The sequence below is a fragment of the Rhopilema esculentum genome, unplaced genomic scaffold (assembly GCF_057945365.1).
Source record: "Rhopilema esculentum isolate cy_ngs unplaced genomic scaffold, ASM5794536v1 HiC_scaffold_34, whole genome shotgun sequence".
Classification (NCBI taxonomy): Eukaryota; Metazoa; Cnidaria; class Scyphozoa; order Rhizostomeae; family Rhizostomatidae; genus Rhopilema; species Rhopilema esculentum.
Window position 1 is genome coordinate 1,470,111 of NW_028300845.1, and position 19,312 is coordinate 1,489,422.

The 19,312-nt window shown below is 35.2% G+C and overlaps 3 protein-coding genes across 3 annotated transcripts in view; 1 reads left to right on the forward strand and 2 right to left on the reverse strand.

The window, feature by feature from the left end:
* Positions 1-105: 105 nt before the first annotated feature.
* Positions 106-4,704, reverse strand: LOC148957342 (dynein regulatory complex protein 12-like). Its single transcript, XM_089115584.1, has 6 exons — positions 4,612-4,704; positions 2,814-2,892; positions 2,558-2,676; positions 1,872-1,964; positions 1,033-1,163; positions 106-583 (listed from the first exon to the last, which is right to left on the reverse strand). Exons 1-6 carry the CDS (start codon positions 4,658-4,660, stop codon positions 455-457), a joined length of 600 nt encoding a protein of 199 aa, XP_088971710.1. The 5' UTR covers positions 4,661-4,704; the 3' UTR covers positions 106-454.
* A 43-nt stretch (positions 4,705-4,747) lies between these two features.
* Positions 4,748-19,312, forward strand: part of LOC135684403 (nuclear factor related to kappa-B-binding protein) — a 31,814-nt gene continuing 17,249 nt past the window's right edge. The window contains exons 1-13 of the mRNA XM_089115576.1: positions 4,748-4,917; positions 13,285-13,367; positions 13,688-13,762; positions 14,025-14,074; positions 14,297-14,367; positions 15,077-15,147; positions 15,437-15,493; positions 15,645-15,700; positions 16,463-16,522; positions 16,925-16,955; positions 17,554-17,605; positions 18,143-18,339; positions 18,796-18,868. Coding sequence (XP_088971702.1) covers positions 13,299-13,367; positions 13,688-13,762; positions 14,025-14,074; positions 14,297-14,367; positions 15,077-15,147; positions 15,437-15,493; positions 15,645-15,700; positions 16,463-16,522; positions 16,925-16,955; positions 17,554-17,605; positions 18,143-18,339; positions 18,796-18,868 — 862 coding nt within the window. The 5' untranslated portion in view covers positions 4,748-4,917; positions 13,285-13,298. The remainder of the gene's footprint in view (positions 4,918-13,284; positions 13,368-13,687; positions 13,763-14,024; positions 14,075-14,296; positions 14,368-15,076; positions 15,148-15,436; positions 15,494-15,644; positions 15,701-16,462; positions 16,523-16,924; positions 16,956-17,553; positions 17,606-18,142; positions 18,340-18,795; positions 18,869-19,312) is intronic.
* LOC148957343 (uncharacterized) lies at positions 7,964-10,006 on the reverse strand. Its single transcript, XM_089115578.1, has one exon. The coding sequence runs from the start codon at positions 9,832-9,834 to the stop codon at positions 8,173-8,175; it is 1,662 nt and encodes a 553-aa protein (XP_088971704.1). The 5' UTR covers positions 9,835-10,006; the 3' UTR covers positions 7,964-8,172.

The following is a 19,312-nucleotide window of genomic DNA, read 5'->3' on the forward strand; positions in this document are numbered from 1 at the left end:
AGAAAATTAACGAAAGATGCCATTGTAATACAACAAAATTTTCTGGCTTTTCATTTTCCTTTAATGTAGCGTAGTGTGAGAAAAGAATACAGGAAGACAAACACATTTAAACATTCAATGCGAATATTGACATTTTTGATGCACAAAAATACATGAAAATATAACATTTCTTAGAATATATATTAGAAAATATAGATACATACTTTGTATTTACAACGCTTTTTCACAAATATAATGAATACAAACTTCCAAGGTGTAAAAAACGTTAGCAGTCTGGCTATTTTAAAGAAAGTTCTCATATGACTCAACGCTAAGTTTGCTCTCCCTCATCACATACAATTACGATGTTCAGGAGAATACAGAGCCACTCTGCATGTTTTTTCATTTCCAACTTTTTCTATGCATTAAAGCTACCTTTCTTAGAAATGTACAGATTGAAATGTTGCTCAAAGTTTCATATATCGAGAGGATTCAATCCAAATTCTAGCAAAAGCATCTTATTCTCCTCTTGAATCTTGGTGCTTTCTGCCTCCCATCTACCCTTGGCCTCTTCAATTTTGTCACCCATTGCATCTAGAGCGTCCTAAAAAGAAAGGGAGATGCTATTAAAACTAATGAAATTAAAGAGTCGAAAAGAAAGATGGAAGAGATGTTCGAAATTTAAATTGGTGTTTTAGGTTATGTTTGTATGTGATTGTAGACGTAGGAACAGGGGAAAAGGAGGCCACGTGCAACAGAAACAAGAGGCTTAGGGCCTATTCGTTGCATACGTTGGTGTTCTTTTTTCGCCTACATGTTCCCACCCCACTTTTGAAAGTCTCAATTCTTTGAATTTTATTTGCCATCCCTTGACTTTCTGTGCCATTTTAAGGAGCATACGGAACGTCAAGCACATTTGCAACAAAGAACTGCCATCTTGAGAACTGACACGATCGATAAATGTAATTTCGATAGCGCGATTTAGTAATTAAAACCTCTGCCCTATTTCTTGCACAGCATATCATAAATAGAACGAAAATATACTTTTCATACATGTAAAATATTTTCATATGCTGTTTCCATATTATCGATCTTAAATTGCAGATCTTGAATAATCATATCTTTCTGCTCGATTATCTGAGCTTTCTCCAACTTTTCTTTCTTCAGTTCTCTTTCCGTTGCATCTGTAATAAATAAAGACAAACTCAAAAAGAAATTAATTTGCAAGTGATTTAGTAATGAGAAGCTTCTAATATCAAAAGCATTTGTAAATATATTCGTTGGTAAAATCACTACCAAAACACGCATCCCTATTATATCCTTTTTTAGGCACTTCATAGACTATCATTAATTTCAATAGAATAACATATGTGAAATACAAAAAAACACATAAATGGTTGGCAACAGCATTACGAGGTGAGAAAAGCACCTAAACTTTCTGTTATAGTAGATTCACCAAACAGAACATTCCTAGAGTTGTTTAAGCTTTTCGGCTGCACCTAAGCAAAATACAGGATAGTAATAGCATGTTGTGTAGTTAAAAATAATTGGGATTCCTTTCTTTCTTAAGGTGAGAAGTTTCGATCCATCTTTTATTGTAGCACATTACATTTCCAATTTTTCTTTAATCTAGATATCATTTTTGGTTCATACATCTTGCGTGGACTGTGGTCGTATGCTTGCGCGCTATTCCGTACCCTGTTACAAATGACTTTATATCTCATCTAACAAACGTGATTAGGACATACTTTGCCAACCCCTCTGCTTATTTGAAGTTTAACGTATACAATTTTTGAATACATGTGTATACTTCAGATTATAGAATTGCAGACATATGAACTTTTATATCAGTCTAAAACATTATAAAAGTAAGCAACTTAAAAATGAATTACCGAGTTTGTCTTGAAGAAGAGCAACTCTCTTTTCCAAAGTGTGAACTCTCAACGTCAGTTCTGTCTGCATTGTTTTATATTGCCGAGTTAAATCTTTTAGAAAATAAATTCACTATTAGTGTTAAGTACATTCATTATTCAGAAAACAAAAAACATACTAGAATATTTAATTTCCTTTAACAAAGATTATTCATTTGGATTGAACTGCTTCAAAACTGCTGATATTCCTTAACTTACACCAGATGCAATCAAAAAGATAACTTCTGAGAAATGTGAACTCATATTAGACTAGCAAACTGACACAGGTTTAAGAAAATATCGAATCTGTTTGATATTCAACTCATGGCTCAAAATGTCTCATAAAAAAGTTACAACACATGTGAGGAAAACAGCTCATCATGATGGCTCATCACTTGCCTAGCAAAAATCCCATTTTGTAGACATTCCATTCAACTCAAGCCTTTGTTTTTGAGCCAGACAGACATCGAATCAAGACAAGTTGATATAAATTCCATTCTTTATCCCTCCTTTGCCGTATTGCTTCATACCCTCATTGTAGTTTCAGTTTAGCTCATGTTTTAAATAAAGGCAGTAATTTATAATGGTTTTGGCATGGCTCTATGCTAAGAAGATGGCTAATTATCTAGGTTAATTGATGACGTGATTTCAATGGAAAAAGGGATTACCTGCTGAAATCTCAAGCTTTATCTGCTTTTCAGACTGGATAGTCTCCTTTGCTTCTAGCATCTTTTCTTTCATATCCTCAGACTTTGACTGGGCTCTTCTGGCTATTTCTGTCTCATTGCTGTTGAGTGGATAAGTAAATTAAACATTCAGACAAAAAGATACCCAAAAAGAAAAAAAGCAAATTCTGTATCAGAATAAAAACTTTCATTGAAAATTTAAAGCTGAAAAAAAATTGACATTTTTTCTGTTTTTCACTTACCCAGGTGTTCTTTGAGTGATTCAATTTCAAACATTGTTTTCTTGTATTTGTCTTCAATAGATAACTCATCTTTGTCTATCCATGTAAAACAAAAACATAAATAGCTTAAATCAATAAAATTCTGGCTGCAGGGACATAGGTAAAGGAGTTGTTTAGTTCAAATAACCCTGTTTAACTCAAGTTGCCCCTCTTATTTAAGCAGATCTAGTAAATTGCTTTAAAGTCACGAAATGGCAAGGATATTTTCACCATGAATATGTTATATGTTAATGGGAGCTTAGACCCCACTGAGGGTCTCTAACAACAGGCAAGCAAGTGCTAGCCTGGAAAACTTGCATATGCTCGCAGCGACTCTAGACTTCTTGTGCTCACACCTCGCACCTCTAGTGACCCAAAATATCAAGATCTTCATATACCGTACTATAGTAATGTATATATGGGCATCATTCCTCGCAGCTCAAATGCTTCCACTCGCAGGTCGCAGCTGATAATTTGCTGTTGGTTGCATTGACGGGTCCCCAAAATCATATGTTTTCCAACTTGGAGCAAGTGAGCAACTGCAGTGCTCAAGTCCAAGTCATGCTTTGGACATAACTTGTATGATCTATTCTTATCAGTTTCTGACTCTATTTTGAAATTCAAGCCTTTAAAATGGCAGAACCTTGAAGTGCAATTTTCTGCAAATAATGTTTTACAAATAGAATAATAAATAAACCACCTGGTGGTTTGCGAAATCAATGAATATAGATCTTTCTGATTTCTTATGTGTATGAAGATTAATATCTAGCCTGCATATAACATAACATCCACAATGGAATATCATACAGTAAATTGTTCCATTGCACAAGCAAGTTGAAGGGGGTTGAGGATGGGGGTTGAGGAGGGCTATTGAGAAGGGGGTGAAGTGCACCATCTCCTATAAATCCTGAAAAGAGACAATATCTTTGAAATTTTCAGGTACTTCTTTGCTTTCAACATCTTTAGCCATCTGACCTCCAACTATTGCACCTTGTGGTCATGGATACAGCCTTGACTATGCAAGATTTTGCCTATGGGATCAAGGGTGGCAGGTGCTCTTGCAAATGGAAAGGCAGGCCTGGATACAGGCAATCATTCAACAGAGAAGGGTGATTACTGGTTTGCCTCTCTATTAGTTTTGAAGTTAATAGCTTCCCTAAGACTTTTCTTTCAGTGATGCTTATAAGATGTTTTAAAAACCTTTATTATTTTATGTAGTTACCGAAAAAGAAATTGAGTTCCTCAGTTTTTGTCTGTAAATCAGCAAGAAATCAGAGTAATAAAGAATGTCAGACTTATGAAGCCACAAATTTAAAATTTTTATCTGCATAGCCAAGCTCGAAACAACAGAAATATTACTATATTTTGCCATTGTTATTGTTTTTGCACTCTCAAAAAGTTACAATTCGATAAAGTTACATTTCGATAAAGTTACATAAATATTAATTTCGATAAAGTTACAAATGTGAGCTGTTCTTTATTTTCATAAAGCTAGCAAAGGACTCTTTAGGCCTACTCTTGAAAATGAATTTGTTGAAACAAAAAGGTTACATGCATAGAATAAATAAAATACAAGGCAATTGTTTCGCTGTGATTTTCAGGCTCATTTTCAGTTTTTTAATGTGCCATCCAGAACTTGCATTACTATTAATACATTGTATTTCAATGAATAAATACTAATGTTAAGCATATTAATTAATATTATCATTTGATTGATACAAATTCGCAACGTAACGTTACCCAGTTTCTGTACAACCATAGAGAAATCACACTTACCATCCTTTTTCTTCTTTTTTCCTTTTCCTTTCTTAGCCTTTGGAGGCATTTTGTTGCTCAGATTGCGAAAAAAATAAGCATAAAAATAGGGCTTTCTTGAAGTTTACAGAAACGTAAAAAGAGCAATCCTGTTTACCGTTGCCGTGGTTGAATTGCATTTGTGAAAACATTAGATAGCCTCGAGTGCAAGCTGAGGCCGGAGGAAAGGAGCAGCCATGTTGAATTATTCGACGACCAGGACCAGGACAGATGATTGTGGAATCTGTTTGCGGTCGTAGAGCGTCATTATCTGAGCTTCAAGGAAAGGTAGGTTTTATCACAGTCTAAGGGTTTTTCTTAAACTTTTTCTACTCGCTAACATTGCTTGTGCGGGGAACAAATCCAGAGAATTTCTGTTTGGTATTTTCGATAAAAGAGCATTTAAGCAATTCTAGCAAACTTATAAAAATTTATCAAATCTTTATAATTTGGCAATTGTATATCTTTGACTTTAATTCAGATGTTCGGTTCTTAGCTAATAAAAATATTTCACTGAGGGCATATGGCTCGAAAGCTCTACACAGAGTTATTTTCATATGTCCATCGGCTCTTCTTGTTAAATAATCTTTTATGAAAATTGTAAATTATTTTCTTAAAACCGTATCTTAAATTTGCATCTTTTATTCACTAAGTATTATTGTAATAAATTGCTGAGAATTTTTAATTAAGTGAAATGAAATGAAATGATAAATTTATATGACTTTGCACTCTGGGACACGCATTCCAGTCAAGACTATTAATGCCATTATTGAATTTAAGATTATTATAATTAAACTTGTCTTAAAATTTGTTTGACTACATTGGATTCTCCTCGTTGTGTTGCTTTGTTCCTGACCATTATTTGTATTGTATTAATGCAACCCCATGGGAAAAAAGAAGAATTCTCTGTTTTTATACCTGTTGCAAATTGTAATCTCACTGTCAAATAATCAAAGATTGTATGTATACAGTTAGTTGATCAAATTAATACTACTAGGAAACATAAATAAGTAAAATGGATCACAATTGAACAGAGTAGCAATTTTTTAAAGACAACAGGATTTTTGAAGATAATGAATAGAGAGTGCGGGAAAATAACCGACCCGAGCGAGGCTCGAACTCACGACCCCTGACTTTGTACGTCAAGTACAGAGTAGCAATTCAAGATCAAGACCATATTAAATTATTGTATTTTTATGCGTGGGGAATTATTTTCTGTCGCTTGCGCTTGGGTGGCAACAAATAATGTTGCAATATAGCAGGTTAAAAGTTATAGGTTTTTATTTTTAAATAACATTTGCAAGGCTTATGGTAAGTCTATGCGTGGGATTGGACGCTAGACTCTTTGAAAACGAGCCAGTATGAAAAGTACGGCATTTTTTATGATTACATAAAAAATTCAAATGTGCAGTGTGCAACTGTCTGCAAGTGTGCACTTCAAGTATGCACTTCCTTAAGCTGTTCGAATAAAAATGCCTGAAGTCCTTTTTTAAGAGATTGTTGATTCATTGTTTGCAATTGCTAGTGCTCATTGCTGAATTTCTTTCTTTGAACCTTTGCCTGATTATTATAAGACAGAAATTGGATGATTTAAACTTAAAAATTTATCTATGTAAAAATCCGTTTTTACTAAAAAACTGTCTTTTTAAATTTACTTTATTACAATTTTAGGTAGCCTGCATGCAGACTTTCCTTTCTGTTGCAAAGGAGAACCAATACCGTACTTGTAAAGTCTGCAAATTAGCATCCACTTTTGAGTTCTGAGACCTTGCACAATAAATTTTGTCTTTTTCTAAGTATGGTCTTTTAGCCAATCAGTATCTGGTTTGAGGTTCAAAGGACCCAATCAAATTCAAGCACAATCATTGCATGCTGATAAATCTGCAAGAAACGAAACTACACAATCGTTCTAGAAATAGGAAAAACAATGGCCTTATTTTCATTCCTTGGGCCCAGTCAACAGATATAGCAACTGGGGGCTCAACTTTGCTTTTACACTGGTCATGATCACAAAATTGGGATTTTTTTGTAGAATGTTTGTCAGCATGACTTGGAGGGGAACAAATTATCAGTGAGCATGGGCCTATCACCTCTGCAGGCTTTGAATTCCAGCAATCCACCTTGAATGACTTCTTTAAATTTTTTTCCTTTGCTTCAAAACATTGACACAGTTTTTGCAAATACGTTTTGATAATGGAACCAAAAATTGAGAATCAAGGCTCAAAATTTCTGCTTTTGGATTGAAAATGCCGAATCCATCCACTGAATTTTGATCGCACTTCAAAATAGTTTCTTCATAGAAAGCATACACTTAGTCTAAATCAATATTGCCTGTGATGCTTTGTGTTTGCAGGTCAACTTATTGCGCAAGATTGCGCTCCTCTTCACAAAAGAGCTTTTGCTCGCAGAACTCAACAACGGGCACTAATACGCTGACTTTACAAGTTCTGTCCTGGCTCTCCTTTGCAACAGAAAGTAAAGTTTGCACGCAGGCTAAGTTTTAGGGTGACAAAAATTCCTGAATCTGATTTCTGATCACACCTATTATGTTTGAGAAACAACCATTTTATCAAGTACTCCGTGAAAATTTTCAAAAATTATCCCAGCTGTGCAGCTGCCATGCTTCCCATACTGGATAGCAAGTACAGTTGTGGAATGCATGTCCTTTTATTTTGATGTATTTATTTGAATGCACCAGGCTGTCCAACGGATGGTTCTTAAATTAGTATAAATTGCAAAAACATTGACCAATTAAGGTTTCCTCTTATTTTAATGGAAATGTAATAACATCTTAAGGCTACCAGTTACATACTGGACATTAACTACACTGGCATTTGTAGAGTTTTTACACAGTTAGTTCTGCTCGTGTAGGAGAAAAAAATTTGCAAACTCATAATGCTCTGTTGATGGTTGACAGCAAAAGGCCCAGGGTCACCAGAAGCAGAGATCTATAACACAAATAATTGCCATACTTTGTTTTTTGTTTTCTTTTTTACATAGAACTGGATGGGAAGCAACAAAATGGGTAGCCTTCCATATGAATTCATTCTGATAACACTTTGTAGTCATTCTGATAGCACTTGATATTGTATAATTATTTTGTTGCTGTTCTGTTAGCTGGTATTAATTAGCTCATTGTTCTTTTTTATAATTAAGCTAGAACATGTATTTCAACTTTTGATATGGTAAAGAGAAAAATCATTCAAATTCCAAAAGTATGCAAGAAGTTGTTGTTGTTTGATCTTGAATATGGACACTTCACCTCTGGCATTACTTGTATTTTTTTTAAAATAGATGTGATTTAGATTATTTCAATCTTAGGATCATTAGAATTTGAAAATGGCTTTGAAAAAAGCAAACATTTTACAACATACTTAAAGCTTTTTCGTCTGACACTCCTCAGAGCATAAAACGTCAGAATAGGTTCCGAAAAACATGTTTGAAAAATATATACCCAGTTGTGGATCGAAATAGGCCAATCAGAAAAACGCAAGCACAAGACCGGTATAGTTGACCAATCAGTGCCGCGAGCCTAAAGAAAAATTACCAATGGAGTCCAAGAGAGAAAACGAACTCCTTTTGTCTACACAATGGCGGCTTTTTCGTTTTTATGTAGATTGACTCCAAAACTGCTAGATGGAAGGACGACCGGGCTCTGCCAATTATCCGAAACATGTCGTCATTATAGAGTTTTGCACAATCTGGGTTGTCCAAAAGATGTTGACCAATGGCAGAATCACTTGTTTTAACAGTGTTTCTCGACCTACAAGATCGAGGAGGCTGTTCTCTTTGAGGGGCAGTTTTGTTTCGTATGTTGGAAGGAACATGCTGTTTTATCCTATCCCCCAATCTTTGGGTTGTGCGCCCTACGTAGCCAGAATCACACTGGCACGTAAATTCATAAATGACGGAACTTTTTTGGTTGGTAGGGACGCAATCCTTTTGAATGGATGGAAGGGCTCTCCTAGTGCTGTAAACAATCCGAGGATTGACAGCAAAGAAACAATTGGTTATGGCTTGCCTAATCTGACTCTCGAATCGCAAGGAAGTGTTACCAATCCATGGTAGTTTCAAATAAACTGGGCACTTTTGCGGACCAAACTTTTGAACAGCCGAAAAACTTGCGATCTTCTCCTTAGTATAAGATAAAATGACGTCTTCAGGATAGCCGTTGTCCAAGAAGATCGTTTTGAGTTTTTCCAGTTCAGCGTGCAGTTTAGATTTCGAGCAGATCATAAGTGCCCTATGTACTAATGTTTTGACAAGGTTGACTTTGCGTTGTTTTGGGCAAAATGAATTCCAGCGTATGTACTGACCGGTAAAAGTAGGCTTGCGATATACACTGGTAAGAAATCCAGTGTTAGACTTTTCGACCAAAACATCTAAAAATGGTAAGGAATCATTTTCTTCCTTTTCAAACGTAAACTGGAGGGCTGGGTGTAGGCTATTTAGGTGTTTTAGAAAAATATCACACTCAGCCTCTGTTTTGAAAATGGTATATGTGTCATCCACATACCGAAAATAGACACCTGGCTTTTGGTCGTAGTCGAACAAACGCTCTTCATGAAAGCCAACAAAGATATTGGCCAAGGCAGGTCCCAGAGGGCTACCCATAGCGACACCATCCTTTTGTTGGTACATTTCATTGTTAAAACTGAATTCAACTGAACGTGTTGCAGTTTCCATCAGTTCAATGAATACTTCCTCTGGGAATGGTGGGCTATTAAGCTCGCTCCGGTACAAAGCGTCGGCACATATTTTGATGGTCTCACTCAAAGGAACATTTGTGAAAAGACTACTAATGTCAAAAGAACACATGAAAGATGTTTCGTTTTCGATGTTCAAGTTTTGCATGAACTCAGCGAACGTAAAAGAATCCTTGATGCAATGTTTTGAATATTTTTGAAGAACAGGGTCCAAAACTTCAGAAAGCCACTTAGCCAGTTCGTGTTGTGCTGAGCCAATCATAGACAAGATAGGTCTAAGTGGGACGTTCGGCTTGTGTATTTTAGGGAGGCCATACATTTGTGGTCGTTGAGAGCCCGTGGGTCTTATCCTATCATAAATTTCTGTAGCCAACATTTTTGAGTTGACCAGTTCCAACAAACGTTTTTGGAGTTTCCGCTCTAGTTTGGCCGTTTTGTCATGTGTTTCGACATCACCCAATTTAGCAAATTTTTCTTTGTCGTGGAGAATTACCTCCATTTTATTGATGTAGTCCTTTTTGTTTAAAATGACCACTCCAGACCCTTTATCAGGTTTTGTAATAAAGATGTCATTGTTAGCCCGTAGAGATTTTAGTGCTTGGAAATGTTCTCTATGCAAAAGAAAATCTGAGTGGTCGATGGGAGAGCCGCTGTAAGCGTACGCCAAATCGCTTAGTCGTGCTCGTAATTTGTTAAACTCCAAAATTGAGCGCGCTTTTCTCCATGATGAGATTCAGAAAAGAAAAACCAATGTTCTGAACTTAAAATGCCTGTATACACGCCAATGGTCTAAAACGCGTCCATTTCTTTCATTCCTTGACAATTTTCGACTTTGCCGCTACATTTCTGAAATTGACCAGCGGACACTAAAACATACCACGGAAAAACACAATAGGAATATTGGCTTGCTAGTAAGGAAACGTTTCGGTGGCATGTTGAGCGACACCAAAAAACATATTTTTAATTTCTCGGATTATTCTCTCTCTGATACTGAAACATTTGTCTTAGGTAATGGACTTGAATTTTGTATCCCACCCCTAACTATCAACAGAGAGGAACTCTTTGCTGAATTCGAAATTTTACACGCTCAACTTGCTAAGCACGAGATTTCTAACCCTTTGGAGTTTAACAAATTACGAGCACGACTAAGCGATTTGGCGTACGCTTACAGCGGCTCTCCCATCGACCACTCAGATTTTCTTTTGCATAGAGAACATTTCCAAGCACTAAAATCTCTACGGGCTAACAATGACATCTTTATTACAAAACCTGATAAAGGGTCTGGAGTGGTCATTTTAAACAAAAAGGACTACATCAATAAAATGGAGGTAATTCTCCACGACAAAGAAAAATTTGCTAAATTGGGTGATGTCGAAACACATGACAAAACGGCCAAACTAGAGCGGAAACTCCAAAAACGTTTGTTGGAACTGGTCAACTCAAAAATGTTGGCTACAGAAATTTATGATAGGATAAGACCCACGGGCTCTCAACGACCACAAATGTATGGCCTCCCTAAAATACACAAGCCGAACGTCCCACTTAGACCTATCTTGTCTATGATTGGCTCAGCACAACACGAACTGGCTAAGTGGCTTTCTGAAGTTTTGGACCCTGTTCTTCAAAAATATTCAAAACATTGCATCAAGGATTCTTTTACGTTCGCTGAGTTCATGCAAAACTTGAACATCGAAAACGAAACATCTTTCATGTGTTCTTTTGACATTAGTAGTCTTTTCACAAATGTTCCTTTGAGTGAGACCATCAAAATATGTGCCGACGCTTTGTACCGGAGCGAGCTTAATAGCCCACCATTCCCAGAGGAAGTATTCATTGAACTGATGGAAACTGCAACACGTTCAGTTGAATTCAGTTTTAACAATGAAATGTACCAACAAAAGGATGGTGTCGCTATGGGTAGCCCTCTGGGACCTGCCTTGGCCAATATCTTTGTTGGCTTTCATGAAGAGCGTTTGTTCGACTACGACCAAAAGCCAGGTGTCTATTTTCGGTATGTGGATGACACATATACCATTTTCAAAACAGAGGCTGAGTGTGATATTTTTCTAAAACACCTAAATAGCCTACACCCAGCCCTCCAGTTTACGTTTGAAAAGGAAGAAAATGATTCCTTACCATTTTTAGATGTTTTGGTCGAAAAGTCTAACACTGGATTTCTTACCAGTGTATATCGCAAGCCTACTTTTACCGGTCAGTACATACGCTGGAATTCATTTTGCCCAAAACAACGCAAAGTCAACCTTGTCAAAACATTAGTACATAGGGCACTTATGATCTGCTCGAAATCTAAACTGCACGCTGAACTGGAAAAACTCAAAACGATCTTCTTGGACAACGGCTATCCTGAAGACGTCATTTTATCTTATACTAAGGAGAAGATCGCAAGTTTTTCGGCTGTTCAAAAGTTTGGTCCGCAAAAGTGCCCAGTTTATTTGAAACTACCATGGATTGGTAACACTTCCTTGCGATTCGAGAGTCAGATTAGGCAAGCCATAACCAATTGTTTCTTTGCTGTCAATCCTCGGATTGTTTACAGCACTAGGAGAGCCCTTCCATCCATTCAAAAGGAGTGCGTCCCTACCAACCAAAAAAGTTCCGTCATTTATGAATTTACGTGCCAGTGTGATTCTGGCTACGTAGGGCGCACAACCCAAAGATTGGGGGATAGGATAAAACAGCATGTTCCTTCCAACATACGAAACAAAACTGCCCCTCAAAGAGAACAGCCTCCTCGATCTTGTAGGTCGAGAAACACTGTTAAAACAAGTGATTCTGCCATTGGTCAACATCTTTTGGACAACCCAGATTGTGCAAAACTCTATAATGACGACATGTTTCGGATAATTGGCAGAGCCCGGTCGTCCTTCCATCTAGCAGTTTTGGAGTCAATCTACATAAAAACGAAAAAGCCGCCATTGTGTAGACAAAAGGAGTTCGTTTTCTCTCTTGGACTCCATTGGTAATTTTTCTTTAGGCTCGCGGCACTGATTGGTCAACTATACCGGTCTTGTGCTTGCGTTTTTCTGATTGGCCTATTTCGATCCACAACTGGGTATATATTTTTCAAACATGTTTTTCGGAACCTATTCTGACGTTTTATGCTCTGAGGAGTGTCAGACGAAAAAGCTTTAAGTATGTTGTAAAATGTTTGCTTTTTTCAAAGCCATTTTCAAATTCTGTACCGCAAAAAAACTGTTCATCATTAGAATTATTATTTTGGTAGTTTGCAAGTCAGGCAGGATTTTTCACAAAGAGTTTAGAGAAGTTTAATGGAATGTAAAACACTCCATATTGATTGATTTGACCAGAAAAAATTTCTGGCTTTATCAAATCACTTTGGACACATTTTGCTTATAATTTGTGCTAATTCAAAAATTTAAAAGGTTTTTCTTTAAATCTATTGTAATGGGCTGCATCTATTAAGATTTGTGTCTGTTCATTGTTTCTGAACAAACCATTTGATGGCAAGCACTAAAGAGTGTAAATAAGCAATTTTTTTAATTGTGTTTATATCTTTTAAGTAAGATTTGGTATGATTAAAAATAAAACTTAGTATTGGCATTTGCTAAAAGTTGACACAGATGCATATGCTTCTAACAATGCATTAATTCTTTACATACATTTTACAATGTCATTTATGCTTTTTAATGCTTTCAGCATATCCTGTGCCTATCAGCTTAATTATTTCTTATCTTTAAAACACCTTTGCAGATGTATTTAAACTACCAATTGGTATTATTTTGCTTAGTGGGGCCTAAAATTGAAGCTTAAATGTCACTCTGGTAGTTTTTAGTATGTTTGTGAAAACTTAGATTTAGGAAAATATCACTTTGAGTATAAACCTATGCAAGAAATCTAGCTGATTTTTTCAAAAATGATTGATTGATAGATTCATAAGCATATATCCTACTTATCCCTTCTCTGACAGGTTACCAGATCACCATGGATCACCAGCTATCTGTTGTGTTGAATGAAGAAACAATAGATATCCCATCAGATCTAATTGAAAATGTAAGTACTGTTTAAGCATGTTGCATTTTTACTCTGTTTTTGTATGTTGTTGGGTTTTCTACAACATGTGATTATTGTGTGTATTTTGTATTAAACAGAAGATGAAACAAAAACAAGTCCAGGCAGTTAAAATAGTTGCTTTTTTATTTTTTCACTGGTGAGCCACATGAAGCAGCAAAGCAAGGATTTGGTTTCGAATACTAGTTTAGGAAAAAAACAGCTTTTTGCAGAAAATTGTTTCAAATTACTTGTTGGCTCAGTAACTTGACATGAAATGGACCAAAGGGTTTTAATAGTGTGATTCTTTATATCTCTGACAGGAAAGTGTTTTCAAGAGTGTACTGAGCTACCATACTTGGCAAAGCCTGTCCCCTGTTGAGAAAGCACATTTGCAGGTTTGGATATGTTTCTAGTATTATTTTAACCAATTCTTATTGTAACAATAAACATGAAAGCTATTTTAGTCATTTTTATAAACCTGTTATTAAAACTTGGGGCAAATGATCACAGTCTTAACTTATTAATACATACCTTGCTATGTTTGTCTCACCACAACTCCAAAGCATTAAAAGTGCTTTACTTGGTCCATAATACATGTCTTAATTATTTTCATTACTGATCCATGTCAACTTTATAACAAATCTATCATTTTTTCAGAAATATTTGCCACCTTCCAAAGTTCAGCGTTCCCAAGAAGAAACAATAAGGTATGAGGAGACTAGTTGAAACTCATCGACTAGTTGAAAAAACTGTTTTAAATTATGTTGTCACTCTCACAATGTGTCACACAGTTTTACACTAACTGTGTTAAGTGGGAGACAATAGTGGAAGGCAATGAGTTGTGGCTACTACCCTAAAAACTGAAAAAAGCAAGACAATTTTTCTTGCATAGCAACAATCCACAATTAACTGGTTTCTTGTCTTTTTAGGTTATTATTCAGTGAAGATCCAAACTTTAAACATGGAAATGCAGTTGATGTCTTGTATAAGAACTTGAAAGGTAGGTGGCTTGTTTTTTGTCTTGAAAATTAATATTTCAACAAAGGAAAACTTTTGCAAATCCATAGTTGGCTTTTTGTTCTTAGTACATGTTTTAATAAAAATGACAAAATTAGGTATCTTCAAGATATTTACTATCTTCTAATCAGCATCATAAGGGGCTAGAAAAAATTTGTTTTATATTTGCTTATTGAATATTCGTAGGTGGTGTCAAATTATATGTATTTGAAAACAGTCTTAATATTTTCACTATACCCTAACTTTACTATTTGTAAAGATTTCTAGTCTGGAAGTTTCAACATTCAATTGAAAAATAGCCTAAAAGAAGGGAAAATTTCAAGACATGCTTAAGTTTTACTTCTATCGGTGTTCAAAGTATAAAACACCCGAACAATGATAAACAATTTTAAGTTAGGAAGTAGCTACCCAGTTTTGAATCAAAGTAGATCTATCAGAAACTCGAGCAAATTGTTGTTAATGTTGCTCGATCTGTACCACTTAACTGTAGAAAACTTAACCAAAAGAGTCCAAGGATAGAGGCAAACTCTTTCTGCTTGCACAAACCTTAAATTGCAACTGTAGTGTTAAAATAGATGGATGGATGCAGTGTTAATATAGATACAATTATTTTAATTGGTGTGGAAGTGTAGAATTATGAGACCCTTTTTATTCTCCAAGTAAGGATAACCTTCTTAAATCTTTCACTTCAGCTGGTCGCTGCTCTCCAAGCATTGCAAGAAAGTTAAAGAAATGCAGATCACTCAAGTATAAAGATTACAAGGTTAGTAAATCAATGTACTTAACAGCATAATTTGATTCATTTTAATCAAGAATCTATGTTTCAAAGAAAAGGTTTCACCTTCAAATCACATGTAAATCACAATGTAGATAGCGGGTCTCTAGAAATTAAAAAAGAAAGCAGTTATTGCTCCGAAAATCGATAGTTTCATTTGAAAATGTAATGACTTCTTATAAAAGCCCTTTTTGTTCTTTTGGTGCACTCTTGTTCTAATCAGTAATTTTTTAAAATGTTTCAAGAATCGTTTCCCAGCATTCTAGTATTATTTCAGCTCAGGGAAAAACAAAGATATCGCAAGCTCTTAAAGGATGTTCTTGTTTCAAGACAGGTATAACTTTAAGAATATTCTCCATCGAATTTAATTCCGAATGTTTCAAGTTTTTTTAACTTTTCTTGTTGATGGATTATTACTTTTGGTACTTTGCTGTTATTTTCATTAACTTAGTATAAGTATTTTGTGTAACTTTCGCCACTTGCAGAGAATATTGGACCAGCTTGCAAGACATGGACCAGGACAGCCAATTCAGACAACAAGGTTTAATCTTAGTCTTTTATTTGTTGATATAGTTCTTTTGATGTTAATCTTTATGCTTATTTGCTACATTCCGATAAATGATGCTTTGTCTCTAGTTCATTGACTATCTTGAAATATCTTTGGAAACATTGGTGATGAAAAAAGCACATGGTATTCTTAAATTAATAGAAGTGTCATGCAGTAAAATTTTTTTCTGATACTCGGCAAGAGTATTTGTTCGTGACGTTTTATTCTTCAACACCCTGTTTAACCTCCTATGATGTTGTTGTCACAGATTATTTCCCAAAAGAGTCTTCGAATACTACTGCCACATAAAGCATTTTTGTTTTTATACGGTGTTTTCTGTCGTTTTATTGATTTGACATTTTGATTAATGAAAGTTACTGTTTACTGTTACTTGTCTGTCAGTGAGTGCTCGATGCCGTAGGCAGAGCTATACACGCTATTTGGTGTATAGAACAGGTAGGTTCTAAGTTGCTACTCCGAGTTTTACGCTTAATGCTATTGGTGCATAGAACAGGAAGGTTCTAAGTTGCTACTCCGAGTTTCACGTTTAACGCAATCATTAGGAAACTGTTCTGATATTTTGATTAAATTAAGTACTTTATGATTATATGATATTTGTGCTTATTTTATAAACTTTACATACCCAGTATGATAATCTTATGGTATTGCGTTCAAATTTTTTTGTTAAAGAGCAGAAATTAAGTTTATTATTTCTAAATTGTTTCTTTTTTTTATCTTTCTCTCATATTGTCGTAGGCCTGAGCCAATTGACACCTCTGCAACAATAGATGAGCGAGTTCACAAAAAACTTCAAAAGTAAGTTCTTTTGTAACATTTCTCGTTTTTTTCTCCAAACCTCATGATAACAACACGTTCAAAGTTTTATAAGTGTGGCGAGCAGGTTTGCCACACTATATACACTATCATTTCTTATAATGTCGCAAGCTGTTATTAACCTCTACATATATATATTAATAGATATATTTATAGATATAGAAATTTGTCTTTTGATACTTCCGTAGCACAGTGCTCAATACGTTAGCACGTAGAGCGTGATATATCATAGATTGAAGAAAGTAAAACTACATGGTTTATCTCTACAAGCCTGTTTCGTGAGTAACTCACTCTTCAGGAGATGTATTTATAGATATATATATATATATATACACGCAACATTATGCTGAAAATTTTTACTCCATCTTTGCATTTGCTTTGCAGGGTTTTGAAGGACGTAAAGACTGAATGTAATGTATGTCATTTAGCAAATAAGATGTTTTTTTGGTGGGGGGGGGGGGAAGGGGGGCATGAACAACGACTCTACGATAACCCGTTATGATTGGCTATAACTATTCTTATATTTATAACGATAATATTATTCATTGTTTGTTTTTTGCAAGGCATTGACTTAAGTTTATCTTTTATTTTATTACCAAGAACATGCTTAACCTGTCACTGAAAGCAATTTCTATACACCATCAGATTATTATCTGTGTATGCTACTCTCTTACCAAAGCCCCCCAAGTGTCCATGTATGGTTGTTATAACGGTCACTCCCTTCTCTCAAACGCTATTTCTAATTTTGTCTGTATGAATGTCAGTAGTAAGGGTATTGAAATTGTGCTTTGAGTAGATGCAAAATGGCAGCATCGCCTGACTAGTATTGTTACCAATTTATTTATTTAATATGGAATTTCAATCATAATATTGTTTGTAACTATTTGAAAAACCACCAGTTTTAGTTATACGATTGGAGGCAAATCTAATTTAATGCATTCGAACGTTTTCTTCTCAACAATATAGTTATGAAATTTTTGATAAACTTTTTTGTTATTTGATTTTTATTGTAGGATGACACTATTTCTTCTGATGAAGAGGAATTTGATGCACGGAAATATGAACGTGAGTAATGTTCTTGCCACTTTTTAAAAAAAAGATTAGCTTTATCTTAAAGCTCCTGTTTACAGCTGCACTAAATTTCCATGTAACTATCTATCACTGCATTTTCATTTTGCGATGCCTTGTCTACAAGACTTTATTTTTTATCTCATTTTTTCATAAGGCCATTGTCAATGGTTATTTTGATATTAAGAAATAACAGGTTTGCAACCCGTAGTCCATATTTTTACCGGACAAAGGAGCCTTTGACTTTAATTGGAGGACAAAGAATCTTTCGAGCCTTTTTTGACTCCTTTCGTTAGCCAATATTATGATCGGTTTTTTCAAAGAAAGTCATACAGTATGTATCTAGGTGTTAGAGGTCCGCCATTAAATGTCAGTCTTTTCATCAAAAGTAACGATGACGTCATTAGATGCATCATCTCGGTTGTCTACTTTGAGTCCCGTACTGGCTATCGACAGGCTTATCTAGCTGTAAACTAAAGGAAAAAGTTGCACAAACATATACAGAACTGAGTTTATGTTACCTCTTCGTTCTAGACATTCCTTTTTACCCTAATGAAAATCAGTTTCCACACCATTTATTCAATTCCCCAATGCGACCGAGGATGTTTTCTCCACCAAATCCTGCGTACGGATTTCCACCGTACCGTTTGCCAAATACGGGAACTGAAATACCTGAAGAAATCTATAGATCGATGCTTGACAGGCATCGAAAACGAAGACTTTGCAGCGAGGTTTGTTAACTATGGTTAAAATTACTTTTCCAGTGTAAAAGTCTCAAGTTTAATAACAAACCTCTCAGTTACTTGGAATGTCTTGGAAAACAAATTCTTTGAAGCTTTGTACTTCAGACACAACCGTGCAATGGATGATAATTCTGATTCTTATGATAAAAGGTGTCTATTATGGAGACTTCATTATGAATAACTCAGTCAATCTATCAAATCACTGGTGTTCTTGATGTCGCTTTATCAGAGCCATGTCGCTTGATCACTACCAAAGTCGCTTAATGAAAATTCATTGAAAAAATCTGAACTGCATTAAAATGCAAAATCTGACTTGGATTTTTTGAAACTGATTTATTTTCTTCCTTTTCATTTTTTTTCTACGTCTTTAAAGGGTCTATGGAATGTAAATTTTATTGACATTAATTTGTTTTTGCGTCTGTAATCTCCAATAATGTTTTTCAGACTCACCCAGAACTTGATGTGTCAGCAATAAGTCTAGCAGATATAATTATGAGAGCAAACCCAGCAAAGAAAGGTACCGCGTTCTTCTTTGTTTTTTGTTCTTTATCCCTCTCGCAATTTCAGGTTTCCAATTTTCCAATCTTGAGACATTTTTGTACCCCTTGTTAGGGGTTTGGTTTTTGACAACCTGTTAAATTTTGTCAACTGGAAAATTATTTAATGCATAGTTTTATTGAATATTGCTTTTAACTTTCAAATAATTAAATGAAATCATAATGTTATGTAGAGCAACGAAGAATTTTTTCTGAATGTGTTTGAATTTTATTTTTTGAGGTTATCGGCAGACAAAATTATATAATACAATTCAGAGCCAATATAGAAGGATATTTCGCAACGCTAATTAGTTGCTTGGATAACGTGGACATGTTTCAATTTTTGATTTTTGTTAACAAAATAAGACTTTCAACAACAGATAGTGTCTTTGCTCCAGAAGTTACTACGAAGATTTCTTGGTTTT